This window comes from Cynara cardunculus, assembly GCF_001531365.2.
Source record: "Cynara cardunculus var. scolymus isolate 2C chromosome LG 2, CcrdV1, whole genome shotgun sequence".
NCBI classification, from domain to species: Eukaryota; Viridiplantae; Streptophyta; class Magnoliopsida; order Asterales; family Asteraceae; genus Cynara; species Cynara cardunculus.
Genome location: NC_037529.1, coordinates 18,666,945 through 18,694,134, shown reverse-complemented (window position 1 = coordinate 18,694,134; position 27,190 = coordinate 18,666,945). Strand labels below are relative to the sequence as shown.

The following is a 27,190-nucleotide window of genomic DNA, read 5'->3' as shown; positions in this document are numbered from 1 at the left end:
TAATAATGTTTTAAATATGTTAAAAGAAATTTATTTTGTAACAATACTTTATTAAAAAGATAATTTAATTATTTTTATAATTATTTATAAAAAACGAAATTTATTTTCATTTTAAATTCTATAAATCAAACATATCAAAGATTCTAAATCCTTCAAAACCGGTCTATCAAACCAAAAATCCACTGATATACTTTAAAATTTGTTAGTGTAACATGTGGGTGGAACGTCAATTGGGGGCAAAATCAAAGATTATGCATTGTCTTAAATGGATATATCTAGAAATTGGAATTGCTTTCTCTGTTTTGTTTTGGGTTATGGATTTGTGTTAAAAAAACATATTTCTTTTGTTTCACAGATTTTGAAGTAATTTGATGGAATTGGAATGTTGTGTTTCATTGACCAAATTTTATTCTCTTATTTGATTCATTTTTTTTTCATGAAATGAATCTTCAAAATTCTACAAATTTCACAAAAAGAAATTTAACATTTTTTAGCAACTACATGATATTTTGATAGAATTGAATTCTCTATTTTCATAATACCATATATACCCTTAATCCAGTAAAGCACTACAGACCACCACCGATCTGAACCACTGACGACTACCACCAATTTGAACTACCGTTCATCTGAACTACCACTTACCACCTCCATCTGAACCACCGTGAACCACCGTCGATTTGAACCATTTCCAACCACCGCTATCTGAACCATTGCCGACCACCACTGATCTAAACCACCTTCGACCACCACCGTTCTTACCACCGTTGATTTAGTAACATCGTTTGGCTTACGGTTATATTTGGGTTGTGTATTTATATTGTTTTACATATTAAATAATATTAAAGTATTTTTAGTGTTAAAAAAGTTAAAATTTTCAAAAAAGGACATCAATATTTCATTCCAATTCCAAAGCTACATTTTGTAAACTAAACAAACAGATTTCAATTTTTTAACAGATTCCATTCCAATGTCAGTCAACTAAACAGGTGATCAAATCTGACAACATTTCATTCCAATTCCTTTAAAGTCAAATTCTTTTAACAAATTTCATTCCATCCAAAAACATTTTGCTAACCAAACGTCACCTTAGTCTAAACAAACTATTTACTTGTTAGCTTTTTCAAACTTATATCATTTTAGGATTATATATATTTCTTGTTTCATGGTCCATTTTGAGACCAAACTGGTTTTAAGATTAGGTTTTGTTATTTTAGTGAAAGTTCAATGGCTATGACTAAGGGGCCGTTTACTAAATGCTTACTCGGTAAGTACTTACAGGGTAATTTTCCTCACCGGATGAACATGGCAAGAGCCAATAATCTTACCCAGTAAGAGCGATGATAAGGATTGAGAGTCTTATCCGATGAGGGTGACGACTCTTACCCGGATAAGCGCTTACGAGATAAATTGTTGCATATGATACGTTTTGATGTACTACAATCTTACCAAATAAAATAAATTATAGTGTTGACTCCTAACATTAAGCACTTACCGGGTAAGCATTTAGGTAAACGACCCCTAAGCTAATATAATGCAGCAGCCATTGGGTGTTTATAAATCTTTGTTACTACAATTGAACAAATGCCAAAGAGACTATGAAAGAGAGGATAAATAAACTAATTAAACTTCAATTTGAATCCCAAGTTTGTCAGATATAAATGATGGGGTGGTGCAAACATAATAATAATAATAATAGTTTTACAACTCAACTCAACTCAACTTTTAGTAAAAATGAAACCTGAACCTGAGAAAAAGTTTTAAGTAAATATGGTGGTGACCTTCATCCATACCTTCAAAAAACAGACATGAACAAGGACCACACTATTTACACTCTCAATGCTGCTCTCACTCTTCATCTTCATCTTCATCTTCATCTTCATCTTCAAACAAACCAAACCACAACACCAGCATCCCAAACAAACACCTGTCCAAACATTTCATGGTCAGCTCACCAACTTACTTGTATGCATTCTGTGATTACCTTGATGGAAAAAGCAATAAGAGAAGTTGGAAACCATGAACACAAGTTTGTATGTGTTGTTTCTTATATATAATTATTATGTTTATGTGGGACACCCAAAAGCTAGTCCTATATATACACATACATATATATACACATACATATATATACACATATATATATATATATATATACATATACATATATATATATAGGATGGGTGATCAACCATAAAAGCAGTATGAATGTGATGGAAAAAAACTGATTTAATTTGACATCAGCAGCCACTTACCTCCTATGCTTTTTTCCTTGTAGAGACGAACAGTCGGCTTCTCCATCTCCCGAGTCTGATCCTATTTGGTAAAAAGATAAACAAAGCCATTGAAAATATAGTCTTTTTATGTCATTTTAAGAGCCTGCTTTAATTGGGCAAGTGCTGCAGGATGCATTCTACCCATGGCAGTATTGAAGGCCTCCCCATGTAAGCTAGCACATGTTTGCAGGTTTTCCCTCACCAACTTCTCCAGTGACAACTGATTTATAGGATCTGAGATTTTTATCTGCTACCGCAACCAACCCATTAATATACGACAGAATATACTTTAATTTTAAATCCATAATCATATATATATATATATATATATATATATATCTACTATACATACCTGTCTCCTCCTGTATTCTTTACTTGGAAATTGAGGTCGGCTAGAGCTCATACTATCACTGCTGCAATTTTAGTACAAACCAAAACATGGAAATTTTTTAATTTTACTTCAAAAAACAGAAGAGTATTTATTTAGTTCCACAAGCATCAAACTTACCTAGACTCGTCTTCAGTAGTGTCTTCACTTCCACCCAATATAACACTTGTACATACACTGTCATGGATAAAATATGTTTTAACAAAGATATTTCATATGGTTCTAGAATTATGATCCATGAAATCATTGGTGAACTACTTACCTTAGTATTTGATCTAATTTATCAAGTACTTGAGGCAACCTTAATGTCAGAATTATAGAAAGTGCAAATCCAAATGTCTTTTTCTGAATATAATTTACATTGTCAACCTGTAAAAACAGAGACCAAATCATTAAGAGTCGAAAAGCAATTTAGTGGAAATGTTTGCCCTTAACACTTCTTAAGAAAAGCATATGGTCAATTAGACAACTATTATTTTCTGGCGAAATGCTTCTTTTTCAGTTTGATAAAGTCCAACATGGAACAACATTATATAGGCCTACTTTTTCCCTTGATGAACTTTTCCTACAAATCATAGGTAAATTATGGGACTATTTGGTCTTTTCATTTGAAAGTTAAGGAACTATTCCTGCTGCCTTCTGTCTTTTTCTGGTTCAAAAATGACTTTCGTCCTTACCATCAAGACTAAAATTGTTTTACACTACATACAAGGTTGCTCTGCTAGCTTGGGATAAAAGTCTTGTTTTTTTATCTTGATTGAATTTCATATTTCCATTAACTATCTAGATGACTACATTCTACTTCACTCGTTATTTTTTTTTAGATTAATAAATCAAATTATTTCGAGTATTTCAAAGGATGAAGCTTTAACTGGATTGAAGACCGGCCAATCTCCTTTTACTTTCTTCTTCATAGTTCTTCGAAGAAAAAATAATTCTACTTTCAACCCTTCGGGTCCTGATTAAGATGAACCTTCTAGTCATTGGATCTTAATCTCAACCACAACATATTACCATTTTCACCCCTTTAGGTCCCTACAACCTTAACGCAATCCACCTTTACCCCTAAATCATAACTTTTAAACGACCTCTTAATTATAGTGATCAAATTTTATAGACGAACTACAAATCCAATTGTTTATGTGATATATTTTATTCCCACCATCCAAAACAAATACATTTTGTGTTTGACTGATATTCAAATATCCAAAAGTCATTATAAACATTTGTAATGATACTAACGGCCAAGTAGGTAAAAGTTTGTCTAGAGAAATAAAAGTAATCATATAGCACCGATAATTAATGTTTACCAAGTACTAACCTTGTCAAGCCAAATGTCAACCAGACAAAGAAGTATGTTCTCCCCAACAGGGAAACCAGCATTCTGAAGGAGCTGCACAAGTGATGGTTCTGATGCTAACTGAGCCAGAAAATTGGTATTTGTTACCAAAATCCTAGCCAGGGTGGCTGCTGCAGATGCCTTTACAGCTGTACTCGTAGGAACACGGTCATCTCCCGTTAAGCATATAACGATCATTTTCTACCATATCATTCAAACACATAAAACTCCATCAACCTCTCTCTCGCTCAACCAGTTATAGAGAAAAGAAGTAAATAAAAAAAGCAAAAACACACACAGAGAGTATACCTGGAGGGCACTGCTGATCAACTGTGGCCCATCAGAAGGAGAACACTGTCAATAGCAAAAGAGGTCTAACTATTATAAATCTAACAGATAAACTCTGGAAATTATAAATCTAAAACTCTTCAATTAACATACATACCTGAATCAGCACATCAATAACAGGTAGGATTGAAAGTAAACCTCTATCATTTACATTTCCCACCACCAGATCAAAAAGCTTAGCAACACTTGAAGCATGCATACTGAGAAATTCAGGTCCGCCTAAAATTATATAACCTTCGATAATAGAGGCAGCAACCTATAATTCACAAAAACCAAAATTGTCATGCTTAATTTGCTGAGCAGATAGGGGAGAATCAAGACTAGAAACAAGCTATCATTTAAACCTTCAAGTGATCAAAACTTCTTTCCAGTATATCCACCAAAGATGGGAAGTATCCCAACATCTGTGGGGCCATTGAGGGGGCATTAGAAATGGTGGCTTCCCATAACTGCACAGGTGATGTAACCAAATTAGTTACCAACAGAATGAATAAGAAGTTGACTAAGCTACATTCTTCGTCCCTGTGGTTGTTAAAAATTGCTACATTCGTCCTTGTGGTTTACAATTCATTGCTGTTTTCATCCCGCATATTTTTAACAGTCAACCACTAACGGAATTAGCCTCTGGGACGAAAACAGAAATCAATAGCAAACTACAGAGACGAAAACCGTAACTCCGAAAGCACGGGGACAAAAATTGAATCTTTTAACAAACCAAAGGGACAAAAAATGTAGTTTACTCTAAGAAGTTTCTTATTGCTACGGGAAGAGAAGATTGAAGTACCTGCATACTGTCCTCAAGAAGTTCATCTGGGCTATTAACATCAAGTCCACTAACTAAAATGGGCAATAGCACACTGTAGCACATAGGGGACTTGTAGCCAAGTGCAACTACAAAATTCCTGAGGGCAGTTAGAAGCTGAATCTGCAGAAGACTTTCACCTGAAGATTCCTCCCAGGACTTGAAAAGGCAGAAGTTTCAGTTCGGCAAAGTGAGTATATGGTAATACATATAAATGTTCAACTAAAAGGGAAACATAGTGAAGCCATAGTCCTACACATACACCTGATTGCTTCAAAAATAAAAATAAAATTTATAAACTGATTTAACATTTTTACCAAAATGAATTACAATTTAGTAGGGATTAAATACCTTCTGAAAGAACTGAACCAATTCATTGGCGTACGGAATGATATCACCAACATAAGCAATCAATACAGAGATTGTGTTCAAAACTTGAACCTGATAATCAAAAGAACAATATAGAGAACTCAATTGAAAAAAATTGTCAGAGAAAGCAATTAGAAATCTACATCAAAGAAGTCCATTTTCATAAACCTAGAACATGAGCCATAACTAGATTTGCAAATAGCATCCATCTAATTTCTATCTACCGCTGTAAATACCAGATAACTGTACATCTCCAATGAAACAAACCCATCTTCAAAAAAGTTCAAGCAGCCGAGTTTAAAGGGCACACTACACATGTTGCATTTCTCTAATAGTTCATCATCAAAGAAGTCCTAAGCTACTAAAAGTTTCTTGCACTTTGCTTCTGGTTCTTTGACTTTTACCCCATTTTTTGGCTTATGGTTCTTACCCAAGTTCAGAGAGAGAGACGGTCTGGCCGTATAAATAGTTAGTCTTGCATAAACAAGAAGCCAATTACTTGGAAATTGCAAAAGGTCAAGCTCCTATCAGATCAGCATTTTCTTCAAAAACTTCAAGCAGTTCTGATTGATGGATACAAATTTCATACATGTTCATAATGAAATGCTCAAGAAGAATTTTTTTTTACTGTGACTAATGTTTAAATTGCAAGATACAAATTGAAGGCATCACAACGACAACATTTTACGAAATTTGAGGTTTTTTAGTATACCCAGTTTGGGAACTGCAAAAGGTTAACCACATATAGAATCTCCTCACCAGCTTCATGTAATGTTGACATGAGCATATAAAATGCATATAAATCTCAATTGTTCATATCAACTGCAAACAAAAGAAAAATTCCTACTACTACTGTCAGCATCTTACTAGTTGAAGCCTCAATGACAAATTACAAGTGCTGTAAGTTACTATGTAAACCCACTTATTGTACAATGCACATATATCCAACCAGCCACTCCACCAAGATTAAATAATATATGCAACTCCATGGCTTGCTTCACTTTCAATGTGGATTTATTTTGTTATTCCTAGTTTCATGAACCTTCTACATGATACTATTAGCTGTAAATTAGCTGTATCTTTTTTAGAATTAGTCTTATGTACTTTAGGTTGTTATTTGATAAATGATCCCCCCTAAATGAGTGGAGATCAGTTCCTGATTTGTAGCTTCTCCTTTGTATTTATATTCAAATGTTTGTGAATAAAAATCATCTGGGGAAATACATTTGCTTTCATGGTATCAGAGCTAGGCTCGATACCCTAGCTCTCGTTCTTCTCAAATCACCGAAGATCAAACCACGGTTTGATTTCTTCTCTGCCATCACCTTCTAGTTACTATCCATTGCTGACAAGCCTGAAAATGTCACCAAAACCCTTCACCCCGTTTACACCGTGACCAACATTCAACACAAGGTCTAGGTGCTTGATGGTACGAAGGTCTCATACTCTGCGTGGGTCAAGTTATTTCAACTACATGCCAAGGGATACAAAGTCATGTCACACATTGACAGAACACCGCCTCCGGCCAAAACTGATGCAAAGTATGAAGGATGGACTGAAATTGATGCGAATGTATCGTAATGGTTTTACGTAGGGGTGTTAAAAAAAAAACCGTTGGACCGCTCAAACCGGCCGAACCAAGTCAAACCATACTGTTTTTGGCGGTTTGAGCGGTCTGGCGGTTTTGGTCTGGTTTGAAAAATAGCAAAATCGGGCGGTCTGGTCCGGTCTGCGGTCTAGAACCTTGCCAAATGCATATACATACACACACATACACACACACACAGATATATATATATATATATATATTATAGTATTAGCAAGCCCAACTTTTTTAACTTATGGGCTATGACCCAAATATATCCCTAAGCCCCACATAAAGTCTAACATAATCAAATCCAAATGAATCGACGCCTAAAAATCCCTAAACCAGTAAACATCGACACATTTGACATTGACGGTCTCCAAATTTTGAAATCTCTCAAGAACTCTATCAATCTATCAATCTTTCCTAATCCATGGCTTCTATTTTGTTGGGTCAAACTCAAGACACAAGAATTGAAGGTTGTGAAGTCGTGGATTTTGTTACTCAATACCCACAGTGGAGTTGTAACTTTGTTAATTTGTTTGTTTTCTAATATGTATTAATTTATTTGTTTGGACTTCGGATTGCTTGGATTTTGGACTCAAGAGCTACTTAATTATTACATTTATTTGTTTGGATATTTTGTTTTGTTAAAACGGATATTTAATCTAAAATTCTAAATTATATATGTTTTTTAAGTTTAATATTTAAAGTCCATTAAAGGCTTAAACTACCTAAACTGGTCAGACCAAACCGTCTTTTCGTGGTCAGATTTGACGGTTTTGGGCACTTGATATCAAACCGCTCGGTTTGAAAATTTTATAAACCGCCATTACGGTTTGGTTTATGGTCTGAGGGGTTAAACCGCCCAAATTGGACCGTGAACACCCCTAGTTTTACGGGACGTTGTCCGATGATTTACTGGTTAGTGTCTTGGTAACCGAGTCAACTGCCCACGAAGCCTGGTCTCGAATCAAAGCCATTTTCCTCAACAACAAGGACTCTAGGGCGGCGGCCCTAGAGCATGAATTCAATAACCTCACATTAAAATCCATGCCGTCTCTTGAATATTACTGCCAAAAACTCAAGGAACTGGGCAGTAAACTCAATGACGTGGATTGTCCGGTTAATGATCAGAGGCTCGTTCTTCAACTTGTTAGAGAACTTCTGGCAGAATACTACAAGGCGGCCTCGTATATCAATCGAAGTCTTCCCACGTGGGAGACTGCATGTAGTATCCTTGAGTTGGAACATCACAGACAAAATGCCCGAGAAACCATGTCTACACAGACTGCTATGGTTGCTATTTCCTCAAAACCACCACATGATCCTTCAAACTATGTCAACTAAAGACGCCCCAATAACTCCTCCAGCAGTTCCAGCGGTTCCTCCTCAACAGTCCCTAGGCATGGTTCAGGCCAGCCTCAGTTGACTCGGTCGCCATGGAACTCTCAGCCTAATCGGCTGCCCAATTGGGCCTATTGGACCCCGCCGCCATGTCCGTATCCCACCAACTCTGGATGGGCCTCTCCTTGGGCTGGATCTCCTATGCCAGCCTGGCCCACACCTCAAGGCCCACCTGCACATTGCAAGTCAAGCCAAGACCTCCTGGCCCAGCAGCGAACCAGGCTAATCTCACTGCCTTTAACCCCTTGAGCCAACTCAGCTTGGCGAAGCATTTCAGACAATGACCATGGACCCGGTTGATGATCAATGGTACATGGACTCGGGTGCAACAGACCATCTCACGGGCGACCAAGGTAAGATTTCTAAACCCTCGTTAAATTGTCCCATTGGCTCAATATTTGTTGGTAATAGTGCTCCTATGCCGGTTCGTGGATCGGGTTCCTCCACCATTCCAACAACCACATGTAACCTACACCTAAACAACATTCTTTACACACCCAACATCATTAAGAATCCCATTTCTATTCGTAAACTTTTTGTTGATAATGATGTTTCCATTAAATTTGATCCCAATGGGTTTTCTGTGAAGGATTACCAGAGTGGTCAGATGCTGTCCCACCACAATAGCTCGAGCCGTCTATATCCTCTCACCTATCCGGTTACCAACTCCACTTTTTTCACCTCCAGTGCTCGAGACGTTTGGCATGATCGATTGGGACATCCCGGTCTTCCTATTTTGGATTTTCTTAGTTTGAATAATATTATTCCATGACTAAAACGTAGTAGATCTTTGGTTTGCAATTCTTGTCAGCTTTCAAAGCACAAACGATTACCGTTTTCCGATTCTAATTCTACTACTATTTTACCGTTTGATATTGTTCATTGTGACTTATGGACATTTCCTGTCCCCAGCAAAACAGGTTATAAATACTACATGGTTTTAATAGATGATTTCACACAATATACTTGGGTTTTTCCAATAAAATTCAAGTCTGAAACATTTTCCAAATTCTCTCAGTTTCATAAATACATCCAAACTTCAATCTCACAATTAAAGCTTTTCAATGTGACTTAGGGGTGAATTCGATAACCAAAATTTCAAATCTTTTGCTGAAACAAACGGTCTACTTTTCCGCTTATCTTGCCCTCACACTTCCCAACAAAATGGGAAATCCGAGCGTATGATTCGTAGACTTAACGAGACCATACTCACTCTTCTCACACACGCATCTCTCCCACCCCATTTCTGGGTTGAAGCATTACATACCGCATGTTATCTCCACAACATTTTCCCCACCAAACTCTTAACATTCACCACCCTATGGCTGCTCTTTATCATCGACAACCTTCCTATGACCACCTACGGGTTTTCGGGTGTGCGTGTTATCCTAACACAACCTGCGACACGGAAAAGCAAGTTGAAACACCGGTCCACTCGTTGTATCTTCCTCGGGTACCCCGCCAATTTTCGAGGGTATCAGTGCCTTGACCTTTCTTCCGGCAAGGTCCTCCTCTCTCGTCCCATCACTTTCGACAAAACACATCTTTTCCATTTTCTGAAGATCATCCCACCGCACCCTTAGACTACTCATTCCTCAAGTCTTACCCATTTCCTACCATCTTTGACCCACCAACAACTTTACATTACAACCTACTCCCCTGCCAACTACCCAGAACTCTTCTGCCCAAAACACTTCCCCGTCTACCACTCTTCAACAGCCCCCTCTTATCCCATACTACCACCGCCGGAAACACAGCCACCAGTCACCACAACCCCCCAACTGCCCTCCTCACCCCACCACAGCCTCCACCACCTCCCCCACCGCCACCACCACCCGCATCAACCCACCCCATGATAACCCGCTCCCGAGCATCCAGATCTCAAACTCCTGTTAACCTACATACTACTGCCCAAACTACAATATCTTGCATACCAACTTCCCACATCAAAGCCCTTTCCGATCCGCATTGGCAAGACACCATGACCGAAGAATATCGAGTTCTAATGGACAATCAAACGTGGGACTTGGTACCTCGGCCTCTTGATGCAAACATTATTTGGTGCATATGATTGTTTCGTCACAAGTTTAACGCAAATGGCACCTTACAGCAATACAAGGCCCGGTTAGTTGTTAACGGGAAATGTCAACAGGTCAGAATCGACTGTGATGAAACATTTAGTCCCGTAGTCAAACCGACCACAATCAGAACGGTGCTCAGTCTAGCTGTCTCCCGGGGTTGGTCAATTCACCAACTCGACGTTAAAAATGCATTTCTTCACGGGGACTTAAATGAAACAGTATATATGTTTCAACCTCCGGGGTTACCGATACCACTCATCCTAATTATGTATGCAGGTTAAGCAAGTCTCTTTATGGGCTTAAACAGGCCCCTAGGGCATTGTATGACAAATTTGCTACCTACATTACTATGGTTTTTGGAGTACCGTTAGTGACACTTCTCTATTTGCTACAAAAAGGGACATAACATGGCCTATTTACTGTTGTATGTTGACGACATCGTCCTCAAGGCCTCTAATGACCAACTTCTCACTAATATCATTGCTCTTTTATCTCGTGAGTTTGCTATGTCAGATTTAGGAACCCTTAATCTTTTCCTCGGGATCCAAGTTAAACATAAAGACGACAGCTTGTTCCTTTCACAAGAAAATTATGCCACTACCATTCTATCTCGGGATCATATGGCATATTGCAAACCCAGTTCCACTCCCGTTGACACTTCCCCCAAAATGAGTGCAACAAGTGGTAAACTACTACCTGATGGGACACATTATCGCCAACTAGAAGGAGCTTTACAATATCTTACTATCACCCATCTGAATCTTACATATGCGATACAACAAATTTGCTTATTCATGCATGCCCCACGCGATCCACACTTCCAGTTCCTCAAACGAGTTCTCCGTTATCTTAAAGGAACAATTACTTATGGACTCCGTATCTCACTGATACTAACCCAGAAGTCATTAAGTCTAATCTGAATAGGCCAAGAGAGTGGAAAGTCTATTCTAGAAGGGCTAAAAGGGCAATTGTGGAAAGTGGCTAGAAAGTTAGTTATTAGTCTCTTTTAAAAGGGAAGGAGGGGATACGTATTATGCATGTCATTAGTATTTTCTGTTGTATTGGCTCTTTGCATGTTGCATTGAGAGAGGGATTCTCCCTGGATCATTTTGTATTTCCTTTTACTCATAATTCCATCAACTTCCTCTTCCTGAAACTCTCTCTATCATCTTCTTCACTTTTCCTTCCTCTATCATTGAGAGAGGGATTCTCCCTGGATCATTTTGTATTTCTCTATCACCCTCCAAATCGACCCAACTTATTGCATATTCCGACGCCGATTGGGGGAGTGCCCCGACTCTTGCTGCTCCATTTCCGGGTACTGTGTTTTCTTAGGAGATAATTTGGTTTCCTGGTCATCAAAAAGCCAGCCAACCATATCTCAATCAAGCGCTAAGGCAGAATACCGTGGGGTTGAAAATGCAGTTGCCGAAACAAGTTGGCTCCGCAACTTACTTCTTGAACTTTATGTTCCCACTCGCAAGGCTACAGTTGTTTACTATGATAATATATTGGTTGTATACTTATCTGAAAATCCCGTACAACATCAGCGTGCAAAACATGTGGAACTTGATATTCATTTCGTCAGAGAAAAGGTCAGAATTGGTGCAGTCCGGGTTTACATGCTCCAGCCGATTTTCAGTACGCCGATATCTTCACAAAAGGGCTACCACGTCATCTTTTCCACCGTTTTCGGTCCAATCTGTGCATTCATCCTTCTACTGCTTAGACTGAGGGGGTGTATTAGCTGTAAATTAGTTGTATCTTTTTTAGAATTAGTCTTATCTATTTTAGGTTGTTATTTGGTAAATGATCCCCCTAAATGAGTGGAGATCAGTTCTTGATTTGTAGCTTCTCCTTTGTATTTATATTCGAATGTTTGTGAATAAAGATCATCTGGGGAAATACATTTGTTTTCAGATACAAGAGTAGCCTAGAACATGGTAGAGTAATCTTCATGATCAAAGCACTTGGGCAGACACAATTTGCTCTCAAACTAGGGATAGACAATTGAGCAACCATGACATATATTTACAAGCATACAAGCTCTCGTGATGACCAAGGGATCCTTTCAAATAACTAACTTGAATCCGACTCCAGAACTAAATCAAATAGTAATGACATCCCTCCCTATCCCGTAATTGAATAAAAACAACCATTGCACAGATTAATATTTCAAGCAATTGACCAAAAAATAACAATGCTTGCACAGTTTAACTAACTGAGCACATGATATTCATAAGCATCAACAAAATTTTAACTTATAGCACATATTTCTCTTCAGCGTATCCGTACATGTAAACTAAAAATACGGAAACCATAGGCTTTTTCATAGTACAGAGAGAGCTATGTTTTACACGCAGAATGTGAGCACCAACAGACATGTACTCATCCAGTGGCATAAATGAAAATACTTAGTTTTTTCCCCATGAGGACGGAATATGAGATACCATCACAAACTAACATATTAAAGATAATGATATTCCATGGGGAAGGAGGGGAGGTTAAGGGTCTGCTGAAAAGGGCCCAGACCATTGAAACTGGTAAACTAAATTGAAACAAGAAGTGTGTATGTTCAATTTAGGTTTCCACGCCGAATCAAAATAGAAACCAGAGCCGATATTGGGCTTTACTTTTAAGTTGAATAGGTTTCAAACCAATGTCACTTTGTGTATTTGTCTAAAGTTGCAGTTATTTGATGGAATTTGTAGCAGATACTGGTTTAGATGTTTGATTAATGATATTGCTTTGCATTGGTTTTGTGACAATAACAAGAGCAATCATCAAATGTAAACATAAGCAACATTTACCTTGGAATCAAACTCCTGGACATCCTCGACCAATTTAAAAGATAATTTCCAACACACTGGGAGAAGATCAGAAAATTCTTGTTGTGAAAAGGCCGCATCTTCAATATGGAAATACAAGGACCGAGATGCTGCCAACTGAAATATCAAGGATATCAAAGAACAAAGTGGAATTTTTTTATGATAAAAGATAGAAAACGAACAGAAGGTAAGGTATTGAGAACTGTATAGACTGCACCATACCCTGACACACAAGTCCCTGTCCTGTAACAACCTGATCAGAGCGCAATAGACTGGTCGTTTGGTGTCATCTTTAATCTGCAAAAGCATCAAATACATAACACAACTACTTAAGAATAAGCAATATTAAAAAATACCAAATGTGAAAGACTGTCATTAAAAGCAATATGACATAATAAAATTATTTAATGAGCATCGTTAGTGGTAAAATATAGGTGAAGAGTGTAGCTATTTTAACATTTTGGAAGGGCAAAACGATATCCGTGTTACATCTGGTTAAGTTTGTTTGGCAGCCTACGCAATGAAGAGCAAGTAATTTAAAGTTGCTTGTACTTGAGATGATAAAGGGTAGACTGAAAGAGGATATTAGAACGTGGCACAATGAAATTATCTAAGCTTAACACCCCAAATATAAGATATCATTTCCTTTTGAGTAGTATTAGGTTCCAGATCATAAAGGAACTGGCATCTTCTGATGTCAAATTCATATTGCATGATTAAAGAAGGATGAAAAAACCAACAACAACAATTACACCCCAAGTTACCTCAGAAACCCATTGACCAAGAATAAGTGCGACTTTCCTATGTATGATCCGCATGTTGGGATGATCATTTGTGAGTTCTAATGATAAAGCATTGTTAAACCTGCAAAGATTACAAGCAACAAAAAGTATATATCATCTTAAACGAATTCTAGATAGAAAAGAAAAAGGATGACACCAACAACTAAACATGTCACGTAAAAGATGAATGAAATAAGATATCAGGCAAACCACGCCTAGAGCATAGATATACAATGGTAAAGAAGACACACCAGTCCTTGAAGCTGAGATAATTTGATAGCTCATAATAGATGTATGCAGCTGCACCGTAAGCAGCATCTTTTAGAAGCAACCCTGAAGTGATATCAGTTACTGAAGGAGGACAACCATTCATTGCCTCTTGAAGAATAGAAACAACAACAGGACCTAGCAGCTGTAAGTAGAAAATGCAAGCAATCATACATCCAAAACTCTTGCTTTAGCAGCTTAGCTAATTGAAATCGAAAATAATTCAGAAGACCAACAACATATTAACTTAAACCTACTTGACTATGATTGTGAAACAGAACGATGTATAGTGCTTCAGCACACGGCCGTAATTTTTCTGACCAAAGAACTGCATCCTGCTCATGGTGAAAAGACTCGGGGTTCTGATGCCACTCCTCCAAATCGCTTGCTGTTAACACGAAGTACCTGACATGGAAATCGTAGAAAAATTATAAAAATTCAACACTCCTAAGTTGGACTTAATTAGAAAGTAGAAGGATCGAGGGGGGATTAAAGGAAAAATAAAAACATAGAGACAGAAGGTATTACCAGAAATAATATCGAGTTCACTTTATTCTACAGTATAATGGCATCCTAGATAAACTAGTTTAGTAACACAAAGAGCTTACTAAGTCAATTTAAAATCTTAGTAACCATTGTGTAGAATAGATTGAAATTTTAGAACTCACTTAACACATTTAGTTTACATAAAGCATAAGTGAACCTTTTCATGGTTTTCCTTCTTTATCAACAAAAACACAGCTGAACTGTACTAAAGTTCAGTCAATACAATTAAGTAGCAAAACCAATCAACCAGATAGTTGCAAACAATAGAAGTAGATGAATTAATGATGAATGAAATTTGCCTACCTCCTTATTAATACATTACACAAGAGTACGACCCTGTCATTGGGCAAAAGAGACGTGAGTACGCCTGCTACAGCCCCGGAAATGTTTTTCTTTCTCTGCTCGAGAGTGACCACATTCTCATCTATCACCCGTCCAGTCATGATTGGCTTGTATTCCTTGCATTCCAGAACAATTTTTGCCATAGACATACACTGGATAAGAAATTGATCAAATGACATTATCTCTGGTTCAGGATCTGTGATCTTATTTAAACAGAAGTCCATGACTAGTGGGAGGACACACTGATCGCCAAATGAATAAGGATGTCTCATCTGAATTGCGACTAAAATCTTCATCACCTTGGTGCATGCCTTTCTTATAAATTCAAAAAATTTCCGATGGTGTTCCGCGAAAGAGGAATCTGCATATTCATTATAGGATCAGCAAATAGCCTCTTAGAAGAAGTTGGTTATCTTCATCAATTAAGTACATCAGCTGATAAAGGGTGTTATCAAGTATGCTAATTAATATAGAAATTAAAACAGGTGTGAGAAGACTTTAAGATCCAGAAACACCTTTGAGGTCAACGGTGATCAACAAAATTGTATTTCACAAAGATCAAAAGACCAATCGATGCTCCAGCCAAACACTACGGTATTTCCCAATGAAACCGATATAGGCCGTCTTACGCATCAATTAAATATCAATTAATCAAAATATCGACAAGAGTTTTGTAGCTATTTCTCTTAATGGATATATGAAAGCCTTTTACTGGGAAAATGACAGCAACTACACCTGAGTGAATAATACATCAAAAAGATAAGAAACAACCTATGCCAGACTATCCAGAAAAAAGTCAACAAGTGAAAAGACAAGCTATAAGAACAAAACTAAAGAACAAGAAGCATTTAATCCTGAACAAGTCGACATAGGCTAGAAGGAAAAATAAAACCTCAGCTAATAGAAGGACAAAACCTATGTTGCTACATATTTGACTGACACTAATGCCTTCTCCTTCATTAAAGCTTTAATGCCAAAGCCTGCATCCTTTCAATCTATTAACCACTTCTACCAACATAACCATTTAAATTGCGTCCTACATATGCCTTCACTCCACTCACATAACCTGGATCTGCTTCAAAGATGGATTTCTATAGATTAAAAATAACATCAACTGTTTTTCACTAAATGATGTAGTCTTGATGCTAATTTAAACGAACCGAAAGTATTTAAAACAACCAAAAGACAACAACAACAACAATCGAGGAAGACGATCAAATCTTTCTCCATCTCATATATGGCAAAAGTATATTTATTAAATCAAAACAAGGGTCCTCACAGTATGGAAGGAGCGATTGAATTGCTTTCAACAGCATAGGACAGACCTCCTTGACTGGCTGGACCTCCTACAAGATAATTGATAACAGAGGTTGTTGGTAAGGCAACTAACTGCAAGATAAAGGTAAATTATCCCAGAGGCAACACAAGCACCTAGGTACCTGTAAAGATTTTTCATCGCTAGGAAAACCCGAAACTATCAACTGACGTATTATCTTTGAGCATAGAAACCACCTTTCACAGATTAAATAGAGCTCATCATGATGATGCTCAGAAGCATTTGAGGTTGTAATTTGAGCAAGGGAAGAGAAGCCATTTAGTATAGTCTGCATATCACTCTGCCAGAGATGCCAGCTGTAGTCAAAAAACTGGGATGATATCTGCCCAAACATCAGTGGAAAAGACATAGTAAGAATGGTGGCAGATTACCCATTGAAAAAGTAGAGCAATAAGGATAAATTGAAGAAAAAAAAAGGTTGCCTGAAGTTATAAAAATTTGAAAAACCAACCACCTTACTTATTTTTTACACTTTTGAACAATCAATTACATCCATAAACCATTTTCTGGCCAGTTACATTAATATTTTTTCTTTTCCATATCTCAAACAAAATCAAGGTCATCAAATCCCTTTGATCACCTCATTCTAGAGGAAATGCCAGTTGCAGATGTTTCAGCTTTAGCATGAATAGTAAGCACCTTTTAAAAGGTAATTTAGTTAGAGAAGGCACAAGCAAAAAACAAATAACATGAACTCTCACTTAAACTCAGTGAGCATCATTCCAAACTCAATAATCTGTACGACATCACGGATAGGTATATAACTATATATATTACAAAGAAGAAAAGGACAATATGTCTTATTCAAACCAAAATACAATATGGTAAAAACCACCAGAAAATAAGACATGTACAAAAATAATCAGGAAACATGAGAGGGTTCTTCAGCTGCTTAGCCTGGCTTGATTCTGAACATAACTGGCTTGCCAAGTAAACATTAGCTTGAACATTAAAACACACAAAATAATAAATGGTGACAAGGAAAACTTGGAAGCGAAAATAAACACACTTGCACACTTGACAAATTTAATACGACTGGTTTACCATATCTATGTGATCAATACGGAAACTGTCCTAGAAATAGTGTGCTGACAAACAAGATCAGTTGGTATGATGCCGTAGATCGCACCTAAGTGGCAGGTTGTTACGACATATTGAGGGTGAGGAAAGGAATGAGAAAATGTAAAAACAGCTTATACCTCCGCAAAGTTCCTTTGATCTGAAGTGAGCCGTTTGGTGGACAGCTCCTTCAATGTTCGGAAGAGAATCATAAAGATCCGGTGTGAACTAATAACATCTGCTGATTGAAGTTGTTGAGCTAAAACGGAAAAGAGCTCGGGCCTGATTAGGTAACCATGTGAGTCCCCCAATATATAGAACAAAAATTGATACATAATATTAAGCATGAACAAAAGAAAAACATGAACCAAAAGCAGTTGAGCATCAACTTTTGCAAAATATAAGTGTCACAAACAGTGGAATGAAAAGAAATGAACAGATAAATGGAGCAGTTCGAGATTTCTTAGAATGAAACAGTTCATTCTCATTTTGATCAGATAATCAAGCTTCCACATCAATAAGTCAATCATTTTCCAGAATCCATAAAAGGAATCTCTGTCCCTGGTGAAAGCCTATTTGATCTCTAGCTTGATTTATATGATCACATGATATATGCCACCAACTGAAGGATAGACATTTGCAAGAGACCAGGCTATGCAGAAGATCATATGCAAAAACCATGATTGTTGATTTATAATTTGCAAATTTTAAAACATCACATGAAATCCAATAAAGATAAGGCATCATGAAAACACAGCTAACTGGAAGCAAGAAAGCTGAAATCAAATATTATGGATATGAACAATACACAAGACTTTACACCAAAGTTAACAGAGTTGGAGCAGTAATTGAGGAGTACATGAGAAGAATACCATTCTTTGGGATAGTCAATGCGAGCTATTTTGGAGATTAGAACAGCCAGTGTCAAAGCAATCTGTGTTTTTTGAGGGAGAACAAAAAGTGCATTAAATGAGATGAAATAAAGGCAGCATAAGATTAGTCAAACAATAGTCACAAAGGCAATTTGAAGTTTAGGTCCCACCTGATAGTTCTCTTCTCTCAAGTGAGACAATAACTTTTGCCTCAAATGCGACTTCTCTTCATTGGTAATACCCCTGTAATAACTTCTTTTACATTAGGATTTACAAGGGAAGTAATTCTCAAAGAGAACCAAGTATTCTTACATACACATAATACAAGAGACGCATCCTTGCTAAGCATGCTATGACTGCAAGTTAATGTAGTAAGATGGTAACAAAATAAATACACAATTAAACGAAAAAATTGTCACTAGGAAGCAGGTATGCTATTATCATGCATTTATGCATACGGCAATATATCTTTTTTTTAAATGTACAAGATTAATAGGTTTAGGTTGTTCAGGTGAGTGTTGTTTTCTTCAACTCAGTTAGCTTTTTTTACTGTTTGGCTACATATCTTAGTGGAAGGGGAAGAGAAATTCATGTTGCTAACTCCAAGAGATAGTCATATGAAAGCTATGAAGTAATTCACATGGTTTTAAAAATCAAATGAGGTGTACGGCTCAAGGCAAGGCAGTCAAAAAAAGAACCTGAGGCATCACCTCTTAGTGCTTGCACGAAGCATGCACCTTGCATGGGAGAGGCTGTTGGTGAGGCTGTGAGGAATTCTAGGTATATGTGATTCTAGTATTTACTATTTAGATTAGGTATCTTCAGATAATCTATGTTACAAGGTAAGTATTTGTTATCTTATATTTAGTAGGATTCTAGTACACAGATTAAGTATGCTTAGAGATTTAATATTATTAAGAAAGCTTTTAGTTGTTTTTTATTAGGTTGCTTTATATGTAGTAGCTTAGACAGTTTTATGAGTATATGCACTGATTTAATCTAACATCAAATATATGACGGTTTTATGGTTGTTCTAAGTGCAAGCTTGGCTCTCATGTCCGATTCCTAGAGAAAGCAGGCATTATCTATCTTCATTGGCCATTCTAGCTTTGTTCATCCACTATTAGCCTTCCCTATCAGGTTGTACATCAATGTGGTATCAAAGTTAAAGCCTGGATTTTTTAAGTTTTAGGACTATATTATCTTGCTAAAGAACAAATTCGAATCTTCTCAAACCCTAACCTCTTCAGTTACTTCATAAATCTTTGTTCTTTCCCATCCAAAAAGCTTCAAGGGGGAAAGTAACGTTCAGATCAATTTTATCATTTACAACACAATCCATTACATAATTCTTCTCAGGTTGAACATTAACCACCTTCACATGAAGGTGGTTAATGTAAAATCCTGCAGATGGACTACAATCAGCATGAAGCTTTGTGTTAAAATTGTTGGGTAAAATAGGATACACAATAAACACAACTCCGAAGGTGATGACATTATTATATCTAACAGAAATCAAATATATTAAAAGTAGGATAATGTTTCTTATCATCAACATTCGAAAGAACACCAGGCAGAGCCAGGCAAGCTAGCACTTATCATTTAGGAAGATTGAGAGGAAGCCTAAGAAGAAGCATAAGCAGCTCCATTAAATATAAAAAATATAATTAATTTTAGATCATGTAAAAATATGAGAATAAAATTGTTGATGTTATATTATTTTGATACGAGTGCTTTTCTACACGACTACTTTCGTTGAATAAAGGGCTGGAGAGATTCCTTTCAAGTTGAGAAAAGCCGATCAATGAGCTCAAGTAGGAAAAAAAATTGTTCACATAAAACAGTTTTTAACTGAAGCAGTAGGAGCTAAGTAATCCTAGGGGGTCCAGTAAGCCGCCCTAACTCATTGATACGGTAGAGAACAATTAATGACTAGAAGACCCCTTGCGCGGCCCTAAGTGGGGTTTTATAGAAGACGGCTTATTAGTCCTGTAGAAATAAAATGCAATACCGTAGGAAAGAGTAAAAAAAACCAAAAAAAATCTAGCATTTTAAGTAAGGTATATATGTAACTAATGAAGAGTATCTTATTAGATCATTAGGGTTCGTATTTTCCTAATTGCATACTTCCTTATTCGTTACAGGTTGATTTGGAAATGATTAGGATCAAGTTTCCTAGTTCTAGAATTTTTGAGTTTTCTATTTTGTCATCTATTTAATATGGGATAATCCATGATTGCCTTTTACTTTGTGTCACGAGCTTTGCTCTTATGGCAAATCCACTACGTGGATAGGCATTATTTGTCTTCTCATTCCCCATTTTTCTCTAAACATGTCATATGTTTCTTTATTAACTTCATCTATTTCATTCTACGTCACATGTATAAATTAGACTTTTCTTATTTAATTGCTTCTCCCCTACTGACCTCTTTTTACATTGTTGTTGCTTGGCCATATATTCTTTCTCAAAATTTAATATTGCTATTGCTTACTCATTTCTAACTTTTCGATGTTTAGTGTGTCTGTTTTTCTACCTTTCTCACACTTTGCACTAGTCGGGGGTCTTCACGGGAACACCGTTCTACTCTTTATGGTAGAGATCAAAATCCTACCCACTCAGACCACCCCCCGGCTCGGATTTACAAAGCTCGTTTGGTTTGGTTTGGTTTATTCTTCATCACATCTGTTCTTTTTAGCTACATACCTTCTCCTGACTAAGGAGATGTCATAATCTTCACATATAAAATATCAGAGATAAAGCATGCAAAGCAAGTTTAATAGATAATGGCCTATGTTAGATTAGAAGTATCAGTTTCATATTATCCCATGCAGTTTAGAAACCACTTCAGGGTGTTTAGTATTCTTATATGATTCGTCATTGCACAATAGGTATTGGTCCACCAAAAGGGATCAATGTGATGATAGATAAGAAGGTATGGATATTTTCTATTGGGCGAGGGTTATCGATAAATTTGATCTAATAATCTTCCATGTCCACAAGATTTTCACATTATTAATATGAAGCACAAGACCATTTAGCTAAAATAGATGACTTACTGCGAGTCACGCTTGTTCCTCCAGTACCGATTGATACTGTTCTTGAAATACAATGATGCCATTAAACGAACATCCGTTTGAGATACCAAGTCCTTTGCAGTTATCACTTCCTGCACCATAAAGGATGTCAGAATGCAGACCACATTTGGGCTTTTGTCAATTTTATAGTGCAATGAAATAATAAGTAAAACATGTATGAAATGCTTATGATATTTTTCAACATTTCTATAACAAGTGACCACTTCATAAGATGCTAATTGAACATGACTTATAGCAAAACCCTAAAGTTTAAGAGAAATTGAAGGCTAAGATGATAAAAATTTCAACTACATTGGGATTTTAGCATGTACAACTGCCCTTCTTGACAAAAAAAATTGAAATGCAGGCGTTTCTTGATAACATTTCTGATAATAAAGTTCCAAAAATCAAGAATGTTGATTAAACTTACGCAATGTACACACTCCATGATATCTCAAACCCTAGAATAAAAAAAACGCCATCTAAAATCGTACCATTAGACAAGAAGAAAACCCCGGCAAGTTTTCGGACTGAGCAAGCGTTGATTCAGCAGGTTTGCGCAAGGCTTCATCGCCACTAAGTGAATTGGAAAGCAGTGTATACATCGCAGGTAAGTCAGAGACTGACAGTGCCATCCCAGCAGATTTTACAAAATTCTAGATAAAAAAGGAAAAGAAAGAAGATGAATCCGTAAGATGCAAAAAAGATCAAAGAACAAGTAAGATGCCAATTGAGAAAAACCTCTGGTAAAGAGAAATCATCACCTCTAGGGTTTATGGTGATAAATACAGAAGCGATTAGATATGGAAATTGGGGTTGAGTCAATAGTTGCTGACAACTAGGAGTAGCATAGCAATTCTTGGGGTATGAGAATGAGAATGAGAGCGCATGTGACGATGCTGATGATGATATCTTTGTATTTCTTCTTCTCTTTCCCGGACACCATTTCTATTTTCTACAGCTTTTTACATTCATATATGGAAATTAACCAAATAAACAAAGTCATTAATATTCCTTCCTTTTTAAATATTATAATTATAAAAATAATCGATATTTTTGTGTAATCTAAATCTATATCTATATTTATACTATATTATAAAGCATTTGGTAAAAACTTTTAAAAACTATTTTTTATGCATGATGTACTGTTTATTGACGCATATTACTTAAAATTCAAGAATACAAGTAAATTATGCATAATACAACTTATTAAAGCTCCATATTTGAATTCGTCTAACTAACTGCAGATAAACATAATCAAATACAATATAATCTTCTCATTTTAAATATAAAAAATCTAAAATATAATTAGAATAATAATTGAGTTMTAACAGAATACGTAATTATTATCTTTATAAAAAATATTATTAAATAAAAAATAAATTATTTCGTTAAATTAAATTATAAAAAAAATTGAGTTAAATAAATTACACAAAAAACTAGAACTTTTATACATTTAAAAAAAATGATATCTTCAAAATTATATTTTATTCAAAAATAAAACATTATCAATTTCTCAAAACCACATAAAACAGTATTATAACATCGATAAAGACAAATAATAAAATGAAACATAAAAATCGAGATACATCTCGTTGCATTGCATGAGTACCCTTCTAGTTATATTATAAAGCATTTGACAAAAACTCTTAAAAACTATTTTTTATACATGATGTACTGTTTATTGATGCATATTACTTAAAATTCAAAATTACAAGTAATTTTGCATAAGTACAACTTATTAAAGCTTCATTTTTAAATCCGTTTAACAAACTGCAGATAAACATAATCAAATACAAGATAAACATTCATTTTAAATATAGAAAATCTCAATTATAATTAAGATAATCACTGAGTTCTAACAGAATATTTAATTATTATCTTTATAAAAAATTATATTATTAAACCAAAAAAATTACTTTGTTATTAAATCTAAATTAACATATGATAAAAAATTGATCATTATTGTTTTCTTAAAATTACATAAAATCGTATTATAATATCGACAGAGATAAAGAATAAAATAAAACATTAAAATCGAGATGTATCTCGCTGCATTGCATGAATACTCTTCTAATACTTTTAATAGACGTGTTCTTAACAAAATGTTTTCTAAAAAGAAATTTAAATTGAATATTGTAGTTGGATCAAGTGTATAAATTGACATAATGTATTAAATTATTTGAAATATGTTTCTCTAGTTACAAAAATAGTTTATTAAGAAATAAACAAAATTATACAAAATACTTTTTTTAAATATATATAATAATAAAATATCATTTAATGTGAAAAAATATGTAAACTATCATTTATATAATAAAAAGCAAATCATGAATATTATATATAATATTTTGTATATATTTATATTATATTACAAAATATATTTAATAAAAACTTCTAAGAATTATTTAATTACGTATTAATTATTGTTTATTGATGCATATTACTTATAATATATATGGGTACATTTTATTAAAACTCTATTTTTGAATTCGTGTAATTAACTGCAGATAAATATAATCAAATACAGAATAAACATCTCATTTCAAATATAAAAAATCTAAAATATAATTAGAATAATAATTGAGTTCTAACAGAATAATTAATTATCATCTTTATGAAAAAATTATATTATTAAACCAAAAATAAATTACTCTTTTATTAAACCTAAATTGAATTAAACAAGTTACACAAAATACGAGAATTTTTAGATAGTTAATTTGATACTATTAATGATATTTTTTTCATTTTTTATGAAATCTTCAAATTTATATTTTATTCAAACATAAAAACATTATCGCTTTCTTAAAACCATATTATAACATCGACGAAGACAACGAATAAAACGAAACATTAAAATCGAAATGCATCTCGTAGCATTACAGGAATACCCTTCTAGTAATATTAAAAGACATGTTCATTTACAAACCATTTAATTCTAACAAACTATTATATTATTTATTACTATATAATATTATATATTTTAATATCTAACAATATAAAATATTATATATAATATTATATAATATGATATATATGATATTTTATTATCTATACTATATTATAAAGCATTTGGCTAAAACTCTTAAAAACTCTTAAAACTCTTAAAAACTCTTAAACCCGTTCATCCCTATCCGATTTTATCCCATGTCTGAATTCGTATAACTAACTGCAAATAAACACAATCAAATACAGGATAAACATCTCATTTTAAATATAAAAAATCTAAAATATAATTAGTATAATCATTATATTCTAACAAAATACTTAATTATTATCTTTATAAAACTTATAATATTAAACCAAAAATAAATTGTTTTATTATTAAACTTAAATTAAATTATATAAAAAAATATTATATATTATAAATCATTTGACAAAAACTCTTAAAAACAGTTTTTTATGCGTAAAGTAATATTTATTAATGCATATTACTTAAAACTCAAGATTACAAGTAAATTGTTCGTAGGTACAACTTATTAAAGCTCAATATCTGAACTCGTGTAACTAACTGCAGATAAACATAATCATATACATGATAAACATCTCATTTTTAAATATGAAAAATCTAAAATATAAATATGATAATCATTGAATTCTAACAGAATACTTAATTATTATTCTTATGAAATTTATAATATTAAACCAAAAATAAATTATTTCATTATTAAACTTAAATTAAATCACATAAAAATGAGAACTTTTAAATAGTTGATTTGATATCATCATTGATATTTTTTTTTCAAATTCTTATGATATCTTCAAATTTATATTTTATTCAAAAATAAAATCATTATTATTTTTCTTAAAAACACATAATCTATACTATATTATAAAGTATTTGACAAAAATTCTTAGAACTATTTTTTATGTGTACAGTACTGTTTATTAATGCATATTGCTTAAAACTCAAGATTACAATTAGATTGTGCGTAATTACAACTTATTAAAACTCCATATTTGAATTCGTGTAACTAATTGCAGACAAACATAATCAAATACAAGATAAATATCTTATTTTAAATATAAAAAATCTAAAATATAATTAGGATAATTATCAAGTTCTAACAAAATAATTAATTATTATATTTATAAGAAAAATATATTATTAAACCAAATATAAATTACTTCGTTATTGTACCTAAATTAAAATAAAATAAAATAAATTGAATAAAAAAATTACACAAAAAATAAGGAATTTTTAATAGTTAATTTGATACGAATATCGATATATTTTTGTTACACATAAAGTACTGTATATTGATGCATATTACTTAAAATTCAAGATTACAAGTAATTATGCATAAGTACAACTTATTACAAATTGATGTTTGAATTGTATAAATAACTGCGGATAAACATAATCAAATAGATGATGAACATCTTATTTTAAAATATAAAAAATCTAAAATATAATTTGAATAATTATCAAGTTCCAACAAAATAAATAATTATTATTTTTACAAAAAAATTATATTATTAAACCAAATATAAATTACTTCATTATTGTACATAAATTAAATTATAAAAAAATTGAATTATTGAGGAATTTCAAATAGTTAATTTGATACTAAGATCGATATATTTTTGTCAAATTTTTATGATATCTTCAAACATATATTTTATTCAAAAATAAAAACATCATCGCTTTTTCAAAATTACATAAAGCCATATTATAACATCGACTGAGATAAATAATAAAATAAAATATTAAAATCACGATGTATCTCGCTGCATTGCGCGAGTACGCTTCTAGTATATATATATACTAGTAATATACCTGTTGTATAGGATGTAAATTTTCTTGTGAATTATAAATAAAAAAATTAATGCGACAACTAATTAAAAATTATGTTTGAAAATATCTCAAAAAATAGCCACGGATCTAAAACAATTATATTATAATTATCTGTAAAAATTAAATATTGTGTATTTTCATGAGACATTCTAGTAAGTACTAAAGTTGAAATCTGTAAGCAGGTAACTCAGTTAAGAAACTTGAACCAAACAAGAATGGTGAGCAAGACTTAACAAATTCATATCACACAAATTTTTAATTGATAAACTAAAAGGCTTTTGGCGTAACAGTATCGTAGTCTTTTGTAATAGTCTGATTATTATTTTTGATATATATATATGTGTGTATATATTTATTTATAAATATATATATATATATATATATGTGATATGTATGTGTGTGATATGGAAATGTGTGTGGGGGAGTATTTTAATTAAAGAAAAGAGGGGGAGTCGGCTAGTGAGCCGCCCCTCACTTCCTCTTTGGTTGTGTATGTATAAATAGAAATTGGTGAAGAGAAAACACACACAACACCTTCCTTATTTAGAAATTTTCTCTCAAGTATTAAAGAATCTGCACAGAAACAAGCAGAGGAAAGTTTTAAAGCTTTGATTCTCATTTCTAAAAGGTGAGTGTTTAGAGCTTTGAATATGAATTGCTTATATATGATCTGATAAGCATTTTAGAACT

The 27,190-nt window shown here is 34.0% G+C and overlaps 1 protein-coding gene across 4 annotated transcripts; it reads right to left on the bottom strand.

The window, feature by feature from the left end:
• Nucleotides 1–1,601: 1,601 nt before the first annotated feature.
• LOC112507296 (importin-11) lies at nt 1,602–22,655 on the bottom strand. 4 transcript variants are annotated; one of them, XM_025111823.1, is made up of 26 exons: nt 22,467–22,655; nt 22,197–22,358; nt 21,685–21,794; nt 18,798–18,870; nt 18,628–18,689; nt 17,896–18,037; nt 16,800–17,018; nt 16,640–16,706; nt 15,322–15,721; nt 14,730–14,877; nt 14,457–14,617; nt 14,188–14,287; nt 13,646–13,720; nt 13,406–13,540; nt 5,505–5,594; nt 5,136–5,312; nt 4,696–4,800; nt 4,449–4,607; nt 4,313–4,357; nt 3,986–4,204; nt 2,927–3,033; nt 2,785–2,841; nt 2,629–2,689; nt 2,418–2,523; nt 2,256–2,316; nt 1,602–1,927 (listed from the first exon to the last, which is right to left on the bottom strand). In XM_025111823.1, exons 2-26 carry the CDS (start codon nt 22,335–22,337, stop codon nt 1,849–1,851), a joined length of 3,099 nt encoding a protein of 1,032 aa, XP_024967591.1. In that variant the 5' UTR covers nt 22,338–22,358; nt 22,467–22,655; the 3' UTR covers nt 1,602–1,848. The 4 variants fall into 4 exon arrangements, with proteins under 4 accessions (XP_024967591.1, XP_024967592.1, XP_024967593.1 ...); XM_025111824.1 differs by having other exon boundaries at nt 2,629–2,686; XM_025111825.1 differs by having other exon boundaries at nt 2,256–2,523.
• Between the last annotated feature and the right edge of the window lie 4,535 nt (nt 22,656–27,190).